Here is a 15,740-nt window from a genome sequence, read left to right on the forward strand (position 1 = left end):
TGAGTTATAGTAAAACATGATCTTCGATATCCCGTACTAAAATGTTACGAGTCTAACATTATTTTGATCAAATTTATCTAGATTTATTATCCAACTTTTACCAACAAATAATACTATATGGATATATAATTTTCTACCATGACTAAATTAATAATTCACTCTACATCATATCGTACAAGATTTTATTTCATTTTTGTGTGTTTAATAAATTAATATTTTGAGGAATACATTTAATCAAACAGGTAGCATACCAAACAAACGCAGACCACGTTTTCTGATTTCCACAACTATTCTGAACCAAACAGCCCTTTGGCCCTTGCCTACAAAACCTCGTCTTCATCCTTCACTGTTCATCACCACCGTATATAAAAGTGATAACATCACCCAATTCAGAAACCCTTCTGTTAACACTTACCACTTTCTTTCTCTCCTTGAGTTTTATCGCTTACGGTCCAATGTCGGTGGCGGCGCCAACTTCCTTCTCCATCACTTCCTCCGCCGCCTCTTCCAAAACCCTAAAGCCATCCACCAGAGCCCTGCCGCACACTCTCGGCTTCCTTTCCACTTCCAGCGCTTCGCTCAAGCCGCTCCGAGCTCGGATTCTTCAGTCCTCTGGCACGGCCACCGGCTCCGCCATGGCGTCCGTCATGGTCTCCGCTCCCATCGCCACCAAGTCCCCGGCTTTGCTCGATTTCGAGACATCCGTGTTTAAGAAGGAGAAAGTGTCCCTGGCTGGCCACGATGAGGTATTTCTGTGTGGATTTAGTGTTGAAATGAGGGTTCGTTTGAGCTCACTATAATGTGGTTTTGCTTGGTTGGTGATGTGCAGTATATTGTGAGAGGTGGGAGGGATTTGTTTAAGCTGTTGCCTGATGCTTTTAAGGGTATCAAGCAGATCGGAGTTATTGGTTGGGGTTCACAGGTAAGGTTTTACTTTCATTTTGATTTTGCTCTGAAATGTGTGATTGGACTAAGTTTCACTCTTTGTATGTTGTTGGGCAATGAATAATGCTTTAAAGGTGTTAGCTTTATCTTGTTTTCAAGTTTAATTTATACCCTTTGCCCAGTAATATGTAGTTTTTGCTTGTATTGTTGCATATTGACAGGGACCTGCACAAGCACAGAATTTGAGGGATTCTCTTGTAGAAGCAAAATCTGATATCGTTGTTAAGGTAATAATACTTAAGAAAATGATGAAAGAGTGAAGTGTTAAATACTTAAATATAGCTCTTTGCATTGTACATTTCTTTGTTTTTACTTTCATTTCTGTCTGTCTTATATGAAGCTTATTGAATTTGTTTACATATTTTTTTGTAGATTGGTTTGAGGAAGGGTTCTCGCTCCTTTAACGAGGCCCGTGCAGCTGGATTTACTGAAGAGAATGGAACCTTAGGAGACATATGGGAGACTGTTGCAGGGAGTGATCTGGTTCTGCTCTTAATTTCAGACGCAGCTCAGGTCAGTATGTGTCTCGAGCTCCACATGTTTTACATGACTGCACCTGATACTATATTGAGTAGCTTCTTCTAAATGCTAATCTACACGTTCAACAGCTTCCTTGATGTGTGCTTGGCTACAAGTTGAATAAATTTTGTGTGACACTTCAACTTAGAGCCCTGATTGGATTAAAAATGCTACATTTTAAGAGATAGTAACTATGCAGGGGTCTTATATTTGTCTTAGCATCAAAGTTGAAGCAAATAATTATGATATAAGGATGTACTCAACATGATATTTGGTCTGAATTACATGATATACTGCAGGCCGATAATTATGAGAAGGTATTTTCACACATGAAGCCAAATAGCATACTTGGGCTGTCGCATGGTTTCCTTCTTGGTCATTTACAGTCAATGGGTCTTGACTTCCCTAAGAACATTAGTGTTATCGCCGTATGCCCGAAAGGAATGGGCCCTTCAGTAAGGAGATTGTATGTGCAAGGAAAAGAAGTCAATGGTGCCGGAATTAATTCAAGCTTTGGAGTTCATCAGGTTTTGTTTTTTTTCCCTTGTGTGTTTGCCACTGCACTTTTATTTTCTATTAGACACGATACCTTACATTATTTTTTTTTGCAGGATATTGATGGTAGGGCAACAGATGTCGCTCTTGGGTGGTCAGTTGCTCTTGGTTCGCCTTTTACATTTGCGACTACTCTAGAGCAGGAGTATAAGAGTGACATATTTGGTGAACGAGGTGAGAATGATTTCTTGTGTTTGATTCTTTTTGAGTGAGTTTATGGTTATGGCCGAGTCTTACTTTCTTTTCATGGATAGGCATTTTGCTGGGCGCTGTTCACGGCATTGTGGAGTCGCTATTTAGAAGGTACACCGAAAATGGTATGGCTGAGGATGATGCATATAAGAATACCGTAGAGTGCATTACAGGAATTATTTCAAAAACCATTTCAACACAGGTAAATTCTTCCGTCTAGATTGAAGGTTTTAACTCTTAAATTTGCTTTTGTGTATTTTTCTCTTATTTTTCTATTTTCCCTCTTTCTCGATAGGGCATGTTGGCTGTGTACAATTCATTGACCGAGGATGGAAAGAAGGCATTTGAAGCTGCATACAGTGCTTCGTATTACCCTTGCATGGACATCTTGTATGAGTGCTATGAAGATGTAGCTGCTGGCAGTGAAATCCGGAGCGTTGTTCTTGCTGGACGTCGCTTCTATGTAAGTTGGTTCTGCCATTTTTTGCTTTACTTTTGGCGGCTCGTATGTTCCTAGGAGTACGAAGTGAATTCTTATTTGTCATGGTCGTATTTCTTACTATATTGGGTTAATCGTCCAGGAAAAGGAGGGTCTGCCAGCTTTCCCAATGGGTAAAATTGACCAGACGAGGATGTGGAAAGTTGGTCAGCGTGTACGATCAGTTCGACCAGCCGGTGACCTTGGTCCTTTGTATCCTTTCACCGCAGGTGTATACGTGGCACTTATGATGGCTCAGGTAAGTTCTGTTCTTCATCATTTGGCTAGCTTGCCGAGGACCTTGTGCTCTAGTGGCACCAAGTTTTTCTCCCATATGGGAGATTTTGGGTTCGAGCCTCAGTAGAGGCGGTATTGACTCTTTGTGCTTTAGTAGATTGAGAAAGTAGTTATGAACAGATACTGCATTGTAATAGAGTCGGTAATACTAATGGGTAATTTGTGGCACGGTTTAATTTTTGTTCGTTTGTGGCTCTTTCAGATTGAGGTTCTGAGGAAGAAAGGGCATTCGTACTCTGAGATCATAAACGAGAGTGTGATCGAGTCTGTGGATTCACTAAACCCATTCATGCATGCACGTGGGGTCTCATTCATGGTCGACAATTGTTCCACAACAGCACGTCTTGGATCAAGGAAGTGGGCGCCTAGATTCGACTACATTCTCACCCAGCAAGCACTTGTTGCCGTCGACAATGGTACTCCTATCAACAGGGACCTCATCGGTAACTTCCTCTCAGACCCCGTACATGGAGCAATCGAAGTGTGCGCCCAGTTGAGACCCTCCGTCGATATCTCAGTGCCCCAAGATGGCCAAGATGCTGATTTTGTGCGTCCAGAATTGCGGCAGTCCAGCAACTGAGGTCTTCGAAGACCCCAACCGCCACCTTAGCGAGCTAGATTCGTGAGTAAAGTTTGAGTCGGAACTATTGTCTTTTAGGTTGTTATTATACAATCGTACTTATCCCCTGCTTGAACATGAACAATGTTTGCTATTATCAGACTTTAGTTTTGCTATTATCAGTAATAAATAATCTTGCTCTGGACTGTTTTATTACATGAATTCTGTGGCCTTGAGATTTTTTGTAACATAGCAAGTTTATAATGCTTCAAGCATAGAACACACCAAATAATGATCTCGGCTTGATTACTCAATGAGCCGGACTGTCAATCGGCGCCTCCTTGTAAAAGGGGTGTGTGAAAGATGCCTAGTCGGGAAGGTTGGTTGGAGCTCTATAGCAGGAGTTGACACTCGGTCAATTGTGCGAGTAGTTTGTGAGCAACTTGACTTGACAATAGTAAGTAAGTTGGACTCTCAATCGCGCCTCTTTATAAAAGGGTTGTACTCGACTTGACAATAGTAAGCAAGTCGGACTGTCAATTGCGCCTCTTTATAAAAGGGTTGTACTCGACTTGACAATAGTAAGCAAGCTGGACTGTCAACCGCGCCTCTTTATAAAAGGGGTGTGTGAAAGATGCTTAGTCGGGAAGGTTGATTGGAACTCTGTAACAGGAGTTGACACTCAGTCAACTAAAGGGGTGTGTGAAAGATGTTTAGTCGGGAAGGTTGATTGAAACTCTGTAACAGGAGTTGACACTCAGTCAACTGTGCGAGTACGGGCTCGTAGTTTGTGAGCAGCAACTCGACTTACGATAGTAATTAAGCCGGACTGTAAAGATGCTTAGTCGGGAAGGTTGGTTGGAGCTTTGTAAAAGGAGTCGACATTCAGTTAGAATTCTAGCCATTCCAGAGTGGTATCTCGCTGATGGCTTGGGCCAGGGCCTTCTTCACCTCCCGCCTAAGCTGTCAACTGTGCGAGTAGTTTGTGAGCAACTCGACTTGACGATAGTCGATAGGGTGTAAAATAAAAATATATAAATTTTGGTTATGGCTCGGGCCAGGGCCTTCTTCACCTTCCGCCTAAGCTGTCAACTGTGCGAGTAGTTTGTGAGCAACTCGACTTGACGATAGTCGATAGGGTGTAAAATAAAAATATATAAATTTTGGTTGCGGTTGAAATTTGAAATTGGGATCTCATGGGTAAAAACAGAAATACATAAAATTTGAATTGGGATCTCGCGTGATCCGTTGTGGATATATATGAGTAAATAGCAGCGGAGGTCCTCTGACTTTGGTGGCACTGCCACTTTTAGTCCTCAACTTTTAAATCAACCACTTTTAGTCCTCTTACTTTTTGTTTCTAGCCATCTATGATACTTTCGTTAAACTTGACCCTCTAATGCCATTTTCTAAAAGATAATTCAGTCCTTTCATAATTAATTTATTAATTATTATGTTTAATTTCCTCATCAGAATAGTCAAACAATGGTTTCCCAGCTATGAACGTGTACAAAACCAGCTCATGAATCAAAATGGCGTACAAAAGCTGGTACGAAGGTTGTGCCAAAACAACGTCGGGATATCTCGGTATGACTCGGCAAACATAATAATTAATAAATTAATTATGAAAGGACTGAATTATCCTTGAGAAAACGGCATTAGATGGTCAAGTTTAACGGAAGGACCATAGATGGCTAGAAACAAAAGGTAAGAGGACTAAGAGTGGTTGATTTAAAAGTTGAGGACTAAAAGTGACAGTGCCACCAAAGTCAGAGGACCTCCGCTGGTATTTACTCGGATATATATATACGAGTGTCGTTGCAGTATTGTACATTGTAGTACTACTAGCGCGGGAACTCTCAGTGCAGCAACGAGTTCGTAGAGTATATAGCTATGGCGGATGCTGGAATCGTCGAGACGGTGAAGGGAGGCGGATCACGCAGAGCGAGAGGCAAATTGACGGTGGAGGAGTACCTAAATTTCATCGATAGTCACAAGGAGCTCGAACTTTCCGCCGATCATCTCAGAGAGGTCATTCTCCTTCCTTCTATAGATTCCAGATATTCAGTAATTGTATTTTTATTTATAATTGTATGTATATGGATGCTTGATACGATTCAAGCGCTTCCTTGATTATTAATTAGTGTGAAATTCAAATTGAGAATATTTGTTCTGGAAAATTGTTGTAAATTTTTCTGTCTGATTGAAGCATTGAAAATGATTTTGCGATGAACATGAGCAACATTGTAGAATTCAATTTGTTATATTATAATTTTCGAATTTATTGATTCTACAATACAGATTATTGATATGCATGGCTTCGGAAAGATGAGCAAAACTCCCAAGGTAGATACAGAGTCTATATTTACTCCTATGAATCCGATCGAGTTCATATTTGTTTTTTTCTTTTCTGTAAATTTTTCCTGCAAATTATGTATACTCTACCAGAAACTTGTGTTGGAGGCTGTGGATTCATTGGAGCTGATGAACCCTGGGCGCTCAACGCTGCAAGACGACGGCGTATCATCTCATGTGCATTTGACTGTGGAAGAGGTGATCAAAGACCTTGATGATCTCAAATGGCAGGAGTGCTGTGTGACGTCACTCCACACCTTCAATGGAGTCAACCGCACCTCCTCCCAAGTCCAATTCCAGAGATCTAAAGCTCCTGCTCCACCTCCACCCAACAAGGGAAGGGGAAGGCAAAAGAAGCAAAAACTCTCAAGTACCGGTGACTCCATAGCTTCACATACTACTGATACTATCGACAGTTGACTGGCCGGAAATGACAGCAGTGGTGAACTCAGGGGCGAGAATTCAGGTTCATGCTCATCAGTGACTGCGGGAACCCTAGGACTCGGTTGATGCAAGGAAGAAGGAGATGCCCTTAGCAGTATAAACGCTAAAAAGCAGGTTAGTTTACTCCAACTTAAATTGCGTTTTTCATGTTTCAGCCATATCTACATAGCATTATAGAACAATCTGCTTCTGCATTTAATTTTGCTCAAAGATACACAGCTAGAGTGAATATAAATGATTGTTAAGACTTAAGAACACAATGATGTAATGCAGAGCCATGTAGTCAAGGGTTCTGCAGGTCATTATTGAAATCACAAGAGAGAATTAGAAAGGATGAAAGGAAGGAACATATTTAGACTGCTGGGCAGTAACCTGAAAAACAAAACCACCTACAGACAGAACCAATCTTCTTCTAAAGGCTAAAGCCATTCAACTATATGGAGAGAGGAGGAAAAGGCATGGTGATGCAAATCAAACCACATGTCGACTTCCAAATTAAAAAAAAAAAAAAAAAGATGAAAGCAAGCTATAACAAGATACACCGACAATCAGTATCTATAACAATTTTAAGAAACAAACATGTCCCCACATGAATACGCATCCTCTCTTTTCTCCAAATACACATGGGAGGTGGTATCAATTGTCTCCATCGTTCACTGCACACACATGGGAATAAATGTGTTTTCGATTGGTAAGATTTTCTGTCTGAATTAGAAATTTTACAACGCACAAAAAATAGGACAACCCACCTCTGCATCCTCGCCTCCAGCTTTGTTCTGAGCATCCCCCTTGTGAGCGTCTTCTGTCAAAATTGTGAACCATAAATTGTAATGAGACTCAAAGGTACAAGGCATTGTGAGATAAACAAAATATTTAAGAAACAGTTGAGAAAAACGATCACATATACCTGCATCCTCCGGGATATCAGAAGTCCACAAAGTGAGATTGTCCCTGAGAAGCTGCATTATCAAGGTACTGTCTTTGTAGGAATCCTCGTTCAAGGTATCCAGTTCAGAAATTGCGTCATCAAAAGCCTGCTTTGCAAGGTGACAAGCCCTGAATTTTTTATAAAAAAAAAAATGAGATCAAGAACAGGGTTCAGAGCAATTATGCTCAAGGAGACAGATTCAAGTTCGATTGCTCAAAAGTATTGTGCTCAAGATGAGAATTGAGAAAAGCGGACACCTTTCAGGAGAGTTCATGATCTCGTAGTAGAAAACAGAGAAATTCAAAGCCAATCCCAAGCGAATGGGATGTGTAGGTGATAACTCAGCTTCTGCCGTACTGGTAGCCGTCTACAAGAAATTAGAGGAATAATGAGCACATATCTGAGTTCAGAGTTCAAAGTCAAACCACAAAAATGCCCTTGGCAAGCAAAATATGAAAAATCATTGAACCGTAGACCTTTCTTTTTGTTCAAACATAGAAAGATGAATAACAGATAAGCATTTATACCTCATATGCTTTCAGAGAAAGATCAGCAACCTCTTTCTTGTCGTTACCAGTTTTGAACTCAGCAAGGTACCGATAATAATCCCCTTTCCTGCAACCAAAAAGTAAATCAAACAAACAAAAATTAAAAACCCAAAGCCTATGAACAGCAAAAGACATAACATTAAGCCATAGCCCCGAGCCCTGAACCCCTCACATCTTGTAGTAAAACACAGTGGATTCCCCAGCAGTGGATGCGGGAATAAGATGCTCATCAATCACAGTCATAATATCAGCACAAATGTCGGAGAGCTCCGTCTCCACCTTCTGCCTGTACTCCTTTATCCTCTTCACATTCTGCTCGTTCCCTCTCGACTCTTCCTTCTGCTCAATCGAGGACAAGATCCTCCACGACGCCCTCCGGGCTCCCACCACATTCTTGTACCCAACTGACAGCAGATTCCTCTCCTCCACCGTCAATTCCACTCCAATTTTCGCCACACTCTTCATCGCATCCACCATCTCTGCCATAATTGAGTAGCAAAAATAGCATCTTGGGGTTAGATTCCCAGTCCAATTCCAATTTCCCAACATATACTCAGTGAGGAAAAAGAGACCAATTTTGACTTCCAAAAAGAACCAACTTTTTTATGGTAATTCAAACAAAACAGGACTGGATCTCAAGATACTAGTCAGTATTCACACTTATAAGATCTTTCTGCTACTTAGATACAGAATTATTGGAGCAATCAAACAAAATTTCAGCAGAATTAAGTAATTAAGTAATAAACCTCTACTAAATAATACCCTAAATTGAGATCTCCAAATGTGCTTAAAGATCGAGAGGGAAAATACAAAATAGGAGGGGAATAAGAAACCCTAACCGTCGTAGCGTTCCGCTTGCTCGGCGAGCTTGGCGACGTAGACGAAGTTCTCGCGCTCGGAGGAGGAAGCCATCGCCGATCAAACTCAGACGCGTGTTGTTGCCGCCGGCCGACGAGTGAGACTTTACACTTTCTCTCTCTACCTTTTTAGCTGCGCTGGCACTGAAGCGTGACGACTGACGATGTGTTTACTCGGCGACTGTTTTTTGAGCGGTCGGGAGAGTGGACCCCGGTAATTGATTTTGGCGTAATTTCGGATGAAAGAATTGCGAATAATTTCGATTTCGCCCCCTTAACTTCTCATCTCTTTGAGATTGACCCCCCTTTGCTGCAACTACCTGCAAGCTAACCAACTACCCAACATTCGTGTAGACTCCGCCCATGTACGATTGGACAAATTTCCCATGTCGCCATTTAATGGTTGCGATTTCAGTTGAGACATCCTCATTTATTATTAGTATATAAAAAAATTTGTATATGTTGGTATTGTTTATTTTTGAAGAGGGTGAAGATAGTTGGTGTATATTGTGATTGTAATGTCTTTACTAACTTCGTAGGTTTTGAGACCGATCTTGCTCGGGTTGATAAATGGCATGTGAAATGTCTCTTCAGTTGTCTCGTTGATTTGAGCCACTTCTGAATAGGCATGTGATATAAACAGTTTGACGGCTAATAACTGTACTGAACATCCAAGTCTTTATTATATTGTCAAACGAGATATCGACATATGCATATGTTTAAAATGATACTTTAGTGTTGTTAAAATGAAATTAGTGTGTATAAAAAATGAAACTAAAAAATAGAGCTTATTGAATAACATATATTGTCAAATGATATTGTAATATAATTAAAATGATAATTTAATATTGTTAAAATGAAATTAGTGTGTGTGGAAACTGAAACTAAAATTCAGAACTATGCAATAACATATATTGTCAAATGAAAGTGTAATTAAAACAATACTTTAACATTATTATAATTAAACTAATGTGTGTAGAAAATGAAACTACAAAATAGAACTCATACAATAATATATATTGTAAAATGAAAATATAGTATAATTAAATGATACTTTGATATTGCTATAATAAAACTAGCGAGTGTGAAAAATGAAACTGAAAAAGAGCAATATTATCAAATGGAATTAAAATGTAATTAGAATGACACTTACTTTATAAATCACATTACTACATGGATCATGATCCATTGATCCATGATAAAATTTGCCGCCTTCATCGCAAATTATGCCGTGCAACCGTGATAAAATTTGCCGCCTTCATCGCAAATTATGCCGTGCAACCGTGTGCACCATGCATGGTGCACACGGTTGCAAAACGGCTAAAAACGACACCGTCCGAACTTTAAAAAAAAATTTTGTTATGAGATTATGAATTTTTTGTTATGATATTATGAATTTACAGAAAATTCATAATTACGTAACTGCAAATTCATAATCTCATAACAGAAAATTCATAATCTTATAACATAAAATTCATAATTTAATAAATATAAATTCATAATCTGAACATAGAATGCAAAACGCCGTTAACAACACATTAACTAATTTTTTCCCGTAAAAACGACGCTATTTTAAAACGTGTTCACAAAGCATGATGAACACGTTTCCACGACATAATTTGCGCGCCTCCTTAAAAATAAATGTTCCAATATTCGTTGGCCTGAACGTCAAGACTGTTTGCTACTCCGTATTATTTATATTTACATATTATTATTCATCAAATATGTCAATATTCTATTATTAATTAATTAAAATAAAATATATAATAATAAATCCAACTACTTCAATACCTATAATAATAAATTCATAACTTCAATACAAAATCCAAAGGCCAATTAAACATCCATACTCCATAGTCCATAGATATTTCATTTTAGTTTTAGGGACTGTACATTATATATTTATTTATGTATTTAAAATTTCAATTAAATGATAATTTTGAACTGAATTAACCGTCAATTAAAATTACAAAATCTCTAATTATTAATCGAATTGAAATATTTTAATTAATGGTTAATCAAAATTCTTTGATTCGGTCGATTAACTAAATTTTCAGTGAAGTTTGCATATCCCTAAACATACAAGCATGATACTATATTAAAAATACGATACAATAGGCTTAACTGAAAAGTTGTTAGAAAAAAATCTAAACATTTTTTTTTCAGCCAATGTAATATATAATCCTTGTTCTATCTCTTAAACATTGGGGAGTGTTCAGCAAGAAAAGAAGTCAAAAATAATGGTCGGTACTATATAAACCCAATTTTTTTTTATTTGTTTAATAATATAGTTAGTTTATCAGTTAATTTTGACTTATTTAGTCACTATTAATTGTGTTAAAAAATTAATATATGTAATTAATTAATTAATTTTTTGTACTCTCAAATATTAAAATTCAAAAAATTACCTAAAGTAACTTTTAATATAATCAATTAAATATATTTTTACCATCAATTAATGTTGTCATCTAATTTTATTTTTTTTTTTATTAAAAGAGACTGAGACTCGAACCCAACATCTCCTATCTAAGAAAGCAACATGATATAAATGAACAACAAGATCCTTAATATTCTATCAACTAATTAAATCTACTAAACTCAATCCGCTCTATTTACTAAATATCTTTTTGTGTTTTATATGGGCATGTAATCTGTGTTCTGCCCACGGTGAGGATACTACTAGAGAAGTGGGAACAATGATTCCTAATTTTTATTACAAAAAAAATAAATACTTAAAAAAAAAAAAACTTTTAAAAAATAAATAATACTTAGAATTGTTTTCCTATTCATTCTGAACCGGATTTCCCTTTTTCTTTTTCCTATATAAAAATCCTCAAGCGTATTACGTAACTGTAATCTCTCTCTCTCTCTCTCTCTCTCTCACAATCGGTTTCTCCCGGAAAATCAAGAACCATGAGGACTCTACAGACGGTGGGGTACCGGAGGGGCGACACGGTGGAGGTGGCGAGCAACGAGGAAGGCTTCGTGGGATCCTACTACGAGGCGACGGTGGTGGAGGAGATTCCGGGCGGCAAGGGCTACGTAGTCCAGTACAAGACGCTGGTGAAGGACGACTTTTCCGGGCCGCTGACGGAGGCGGTTCCCGGCGCCGAAATCCGGCCGCAGCCGCCGCAAGTGAAGGCCGACCTCTTCGACATGTACGAGGAAGTGGACGCCTTCGACAATGACGGTTGGTGGGTGGGCAAGATCAACGGAAAAATCGGGAACCGTTATTATGTCTTCTTTGAGACCACCGGCGACGAGATTCTTTATCACAAAGACCGGATCAGAGTCCATCTTGATTGGGTTCATCACGCCTGGGTTCTAACCCAAACCTAAACCCTAAGCCTTTCTTGATTTAGGAATCTTTATGTACACGTAACAGAATCTAGTATATATATGTCACCAAATCTGTAGAATCCAAACAGATACTCACAAGATTCATCGTTCTAACGTAGTTCGATCTAAGACCTTTGTTCATCCTCAATTTTGTATGCAATGTCGATACTCTCTGTACTAGTCTAGATCTAAATGCATATAACATTGTTTACATTCTTGAATCACCTAAGGCTTTTCTGTGTATTAATATTGCTAATATAATTCTGATTTCAACTTTACATGCAAGTCATCTCTTTAATTTGTTAGAATTTTGGTCAAAAAATTCAATCTCATATGTCTGTTTGGGTGTTAATACTTTCTATTTATGTAATTAGACCGCTATGTCCTTAATTACTTCTAACCTTTTAAGAGATACAGTTTGCGAATCAATGCTTAAGTTATAGTGTTTAAAATAAACATACATGTTTGACTATGAAACGCGTGTCTAAAACATACCTATATTTGTTTGTTCATGTAAGAAACCAAACCCAATAATTTGGATTGAGTTGGTAGAATTGGATCATAAGAAACGATGTATAGTCCTAATAATCTGTCTAATCATGAAAAAAGACAAGTAATAATCTGTCTGATCGAGATTGAAGACATAGTTGAAAAAAAAGACAAGAGACTGATGATATAGTCGAAATTAAGAGATCCTAGACAATATTAACTCTTTGTGCTTTAATAGGTTGAGACAATAATTATGAAAGATAGTACATTGTTTGGTAGTCCCCCAAAAAATCCACTGGGGTTTCACATAAACAAGGAAAACGATGTCGTATTGCAACTTCAATCGCTTTGTACTGAGAACCCACCAGGATATTTTCCGTCATCTCCATTTCTCTCCACGCAAATAACAGAGAGAGAGAGAGAGAGAGAGAGAGATAGAGAGAGAGAGAATGGTGGTATTGAACTGCTACCTGACGGTGACCGCCGCCGCGTCTACGCCCATATCTCAAGACTCAGGCGAGGCACCGTCGCAGCCAAGGCCGACCAAAATTGTACTGCCAAAGAAGAAGCCAATGAAATGGTCCACCGGGGTGGCACCGGGGGAGTACGGCGGCCCACCCACCACCACCAAGCTCCGCAAGTACTGGGGCGGCGATGAGGACCCTCTCACCTCCGATGATTTTATATGGAACAAAGAATTCATGGACCGTATGAAGAAGCTCATTCAGGACCCTGCTCAAACTGCTTCTAATCCCCCCTCTGCTCCTCCAAAGGTTTAATCTTTTTCACTTTTAATTTTCTTCCCAATTGGTCATTGCATTTTGAGTAAAGCTCTAATCTTTTTCATTTTTGCTGTTATTTAATATAATTTTCTTGGCAATTGGTCATTGGGTTTTGAGTTTCATACTTTTTTGTTGATTATTTACCATTTTTATTAGTCTTTTATGTTGGTGCATTTTGTGGTTGCCAATCAACTATACTGTTATCTTTTATCAGATTATTATGCTTTATTGAGTCTTAAAGGTATAGTCTTAATATGTTCATATATTTGTTGCTGGGTTTCAAAACAGGAAGAGGAATCTGGATTTCTAAGTATAAACCGGGTCATGAGCCTTGACAGGTGTGATCTTTTGCTGTTTTTCTTTAGATTTTCGGTGCTTATTATGATTCGTTCTCCTGCTAACATCGTTCGGTTTTGAGATTTTAGCATGGAAGTTGATTTGAGCAAGGAACTTGCAGCACCTTCGAGACCTTTCCTAGAAGAAAAAGCTGAGGAAACTCGAGTATGATAAGATCTTTGTTTGAAGTTATTTACACCCTCTTTGGCTTTCATTGTTCGAAATGAAATGATTTGCAGACTAGCAAAGGCACGTCTCGGAAATGGAGACCGGCTCCAACAAAGCGCGAGCAAGAGAAGTGGGAGAAAGCTACCAAGGCAGCCACGGGTGGCAGTGTATGTCATTGCTTCAAAAATCTCACAATTTTGCTCAAATTTCTCTATTGGGTTATGAAAAAGCACCAATCTGTTTATTGAGATCGACTGAATTTCTGTATCTATCTCCCAGGATGTGATGTTCAGAGAGGTGAGGCGATCAAAAGGGGACCCCAAAGTATTGGCGGCCCAGTCTGCTGAGCAGTATCTTAAGGTATATTCTGATTTTCATTCTCTTTATGGCGTAATGGCCTTTGTAGAAATCTGCTATTTCATTGTTTAGAGTTTTTCTTTTCTTTTATTTCCTCTTAATATACATGGAGTATGTTTTGCCGTTTTGGTGCAGTTGAAAGAAAAAATGCAGCTGCTCACCTTAGGCATTGGCGGTTTTGGTCTGATATCAGCATATGTTTCTTATTCTCCTGAAATTGCAGCGAGGTAGATTCCTTTGCATTTGTTTTGTCTTTCGGTTGTTTGTGTTCCTAGTTCCAACAAAAGATGACGGGCTTTTAAAAATTAGTGCAACTCAAAGTAAATGTTATTTTGTCATCGAGTACAGCTATGGTGCTGGGCTGCTTGGTTCTTTGGCGTATATGCGCATGCTTGGAAACAGTGTGGATTCCATACAAACAGAAGGACCTAGAGCGCTTATAAAGTACGTTTTCTTTTACATTCTTATAAAGGACCTAGAGGGTAGAATACTTTGGGTTTTTTAAGAGTCCCACATTGATAAAATAAGAGAAAATAGGGGTTATAAGGCTATGGGTTAGACTAGCTAATTGGTTGGATTCAATCTTTTTAGTGTGGTTTAGTCCATGTGCATTATAGCCCATTCGAGTGACCATAGCCCAATCTTAATTTCTAACATGGTATCAGAGCCTGTTTGGTCCACTTTGTGTTACTTACTGGATATTTTTATCCTTCTAGAGGAGCTGTTGGGCAGCCGAGACTATTGGTTCCTGTTGTTCTGGTCATGCTCTATAACCGATGGAACGGGTAAGGTTTTTTGCTACCGTAATTAATCTTCATAACGGAGATACCAATTAAAATTGATTGCATACTAAACTTCATTTAGAGATCTCATTTTAGCAGGCATACATGATGTTTGGGTATTATACTGAGTGTATTTTTCTTCCCATTCTGACTCGATATGATGTCCTTTTGCGAAGGATTGTAGTGCCCGAATATGGACTAATGCACCTTGAATTGATACCAATGCTCGTTGGGTTTTTCACATACAAGATTGCGACTTTTGTCCAAGCCATTGAGGAAGCGTTGACGGTTACTGGACCCAAGACTGAAGTATAACTATTCCGCACGGTTTGGGACACATCCAATGAACTCGATGGTCAATGGGTATGAACGTTAACTTTATTACTAGGAGAGTTAGATATATAATGAAACACACACACCCTAAACCGAAGTGAGAGTTATACGATGTTAATTATTAGGATTAAGAAAATCATTCATGCTTTTAATTTGTTTCATTTTTCCTGTTGCTGCATTTTTCAGAAGGCAGAAGTTTTAGGATTCTGCAAAATGGGGAATCTGAGTTGACATCTCTATTGTCTCCTCAAAGAAATCGTCGAGTTTGGGGGATCTGAGAATGCTACAATGTTTATTTATCGAAATGTATAGCTACATTGTTTATTTATCAAAATGTATAGGTGAAGAACATAATTAGAAACATGAAATATTCAGACCATAAAGTTGTATGTTGATGTAATTCATTGCAAGATTATCCATTTTCATTGCTCCATCCCCTCTTGCAAGAATGTGTTGTTAAGTGCATTCGGTCTCTCC

The 15,740-nt window shown here is 38.6% G+C and overlaps 5 protein-coding genes across 8 annotated transcripts; 4 read left to right on the top strand and 1 right to left on the bottom strand.

Moving 5' to 3' along the window:
• Window positions 1–349: 349 nt before the first annotated feature.
• On the top strand, window positions 350–3,764 carry LOC109167966 (ketol-acid reductoisomerase, chloroplastic-like). Of its 2 annotated transcripts, none has more exons than XM_019317055.1 (10): window positions 350–746; window positions 830–922; window positions 1,107–1,172; window positions 1,318–1,458; window positions 1,764–1,991; window positions 2,076–2,193; window positions 2,274–2,413; window positions 2,507–2,674; window positions 2,793–2,981; window positions 3,122–3,181. In XM_019317055.1, the coding sequence occupies exons 1-10, from the start codon at window positions 456–458 to the stop codon at window positions 3,143–3,145; spliced, it is 1,458 nt and encodes a 485-aa protein (XP_019172600.1). In that variant the 5' UTR covers window positions 350–455; the 3' UTR covers window positions 3,146–3,181. The 2 variants fall into 2 exon arrangements, with proteins under 2 accessions (XP_019172600.1, XP_019172595.1); XM_019317050.1 differs by lacking the exon at window positions 3,122–3,181 and adding an exon at window positions 3,189–3,764 and having other exon boundaries at window positions 359–746; window positions 2,793–2,948.
• A 1,612-nt stretch (window positions 3,765–5,376) lies between these two features.
• Window positions 5,377–6,887, top strand: LOC109169630. Of its 2 annotated transcripts, XM_019318515.1 has the most exons (3): window positions 5,377–5,576; window positions 5,847–5,891; window positions 5,994–6,887. In XM_019318515.1, exons 1-3 carry the CDS (start codon window positions 5,439–5,441, stop codon window positions 6,318–6,320), a joined length of 510 nt encoding a protein of 169 aa, XP_019174060.1. In that variant the 5' UTR covers window positions 5,377–5,438; the 3' UTR covers window positions 6,321–6,887. The 2 variants fall into 2 exon arrangements, with proteins under 2 accessions (XP_019174060.1, XP_019174057.1); XM_019318512.1 differs by having other exon boundaries at window positions 5,847–6,887.
• On the bottom strand, window positions 6,605–8,856 carry LOC109169617 (14-3-3 protein 9). Of its 2 annotated transcripts, none has more exons than XM_019318502.1 (7): window positions 8,660–8,856; window positions 7,993–8,299; window positions 7,800–7,887; window positions 7,530–7,639; window positions 7,252–7,400; window positions 7,094–7,143; window positions 6,605–7,000 (listed from the first exon to the last, which is right to left on the bottom strand). In XM_019318502.1, the coding sequence occupies exons 1-7, from the start codon at window positions 8,730–8,732 to the stop codon at window positions 6,998–7,000; spliced, it is 780 nt and encodes a 259-aa protein (XP_019174047.1). In that variant the 5' UTR covers window positions 8,733–8,856; the 3' UTR covers window positions 6,605–6,997. The 2 variants fall into 2 exon arrangements, with proteins under 2 accessions (XP_019174047.1, XP_019174043.1); XM_019318498.1 differs by having other exon boundaries at window positions 7,094–7,146.
• Window positions 8,857–11,590: 2,734 nt separating this feature from the next.
• LOC109165490 (DUF724 domain-containing protein 3) lies at window positions 11,591–12,016 on the top strand. The gene has a single exon (XM_019314282.1). It carries the CDS (start codon window positions 11,591–11,593, stop codon window positions 12,014–12,016), a length of 426 nt encoding a protein of 141 aa, XP_019169827.1.
• Window positions 12,017–12,857: 841 nt separating this feature from the next.
• On the top strand, window positions 12,858–15,668 carry LOC109164572. Its single transcript, XM_019313079.1, has 10 exons — window positions 12,858–13,278; window positions 13,576–13,625; window positions 13,713–13,788; window positions 13,863–13,958; window positions 14,071–14,151; window positions 14,284–14,375; window positions 14,497–14,592; window positions 14,865–14,933; window positions 15,107–15,293; window positions 15,450–15,668. Exons 1-9 carry the CDS (start codon window positions 12,955–12,957, stop codon window positions 15,243–15,245), a joined length of 1,023 nt encoding a protein of 340 aa, XP_019168624.1. The 5' UTR covers window positions 12,858–12,954; the 3' UTR covers window positions 15,246–15,293; window positions 15,450–15,668.
• The last annotated feature ends 72 nt before the right edge of the window (window positions 15,669–15,740 follow it).

This window comes from Ipomoea nil, unplaced genomic scaffold, assembly GCF_001879475.1.
Source record: "Ipomoea nil cultivar Tokyo-kokei standard unplaced genomic scaffold, Asagao_1.1 scaffold0317, whole genome shotgun sequence".
Taxonomy (NCBI): domain Eukaryota; kingdom Viridiplantae; phylum Streptophyta; class Magnoliopsida; order Solanales; family Convolvulaceae; genus Ipomoea; species Ipomoea nil.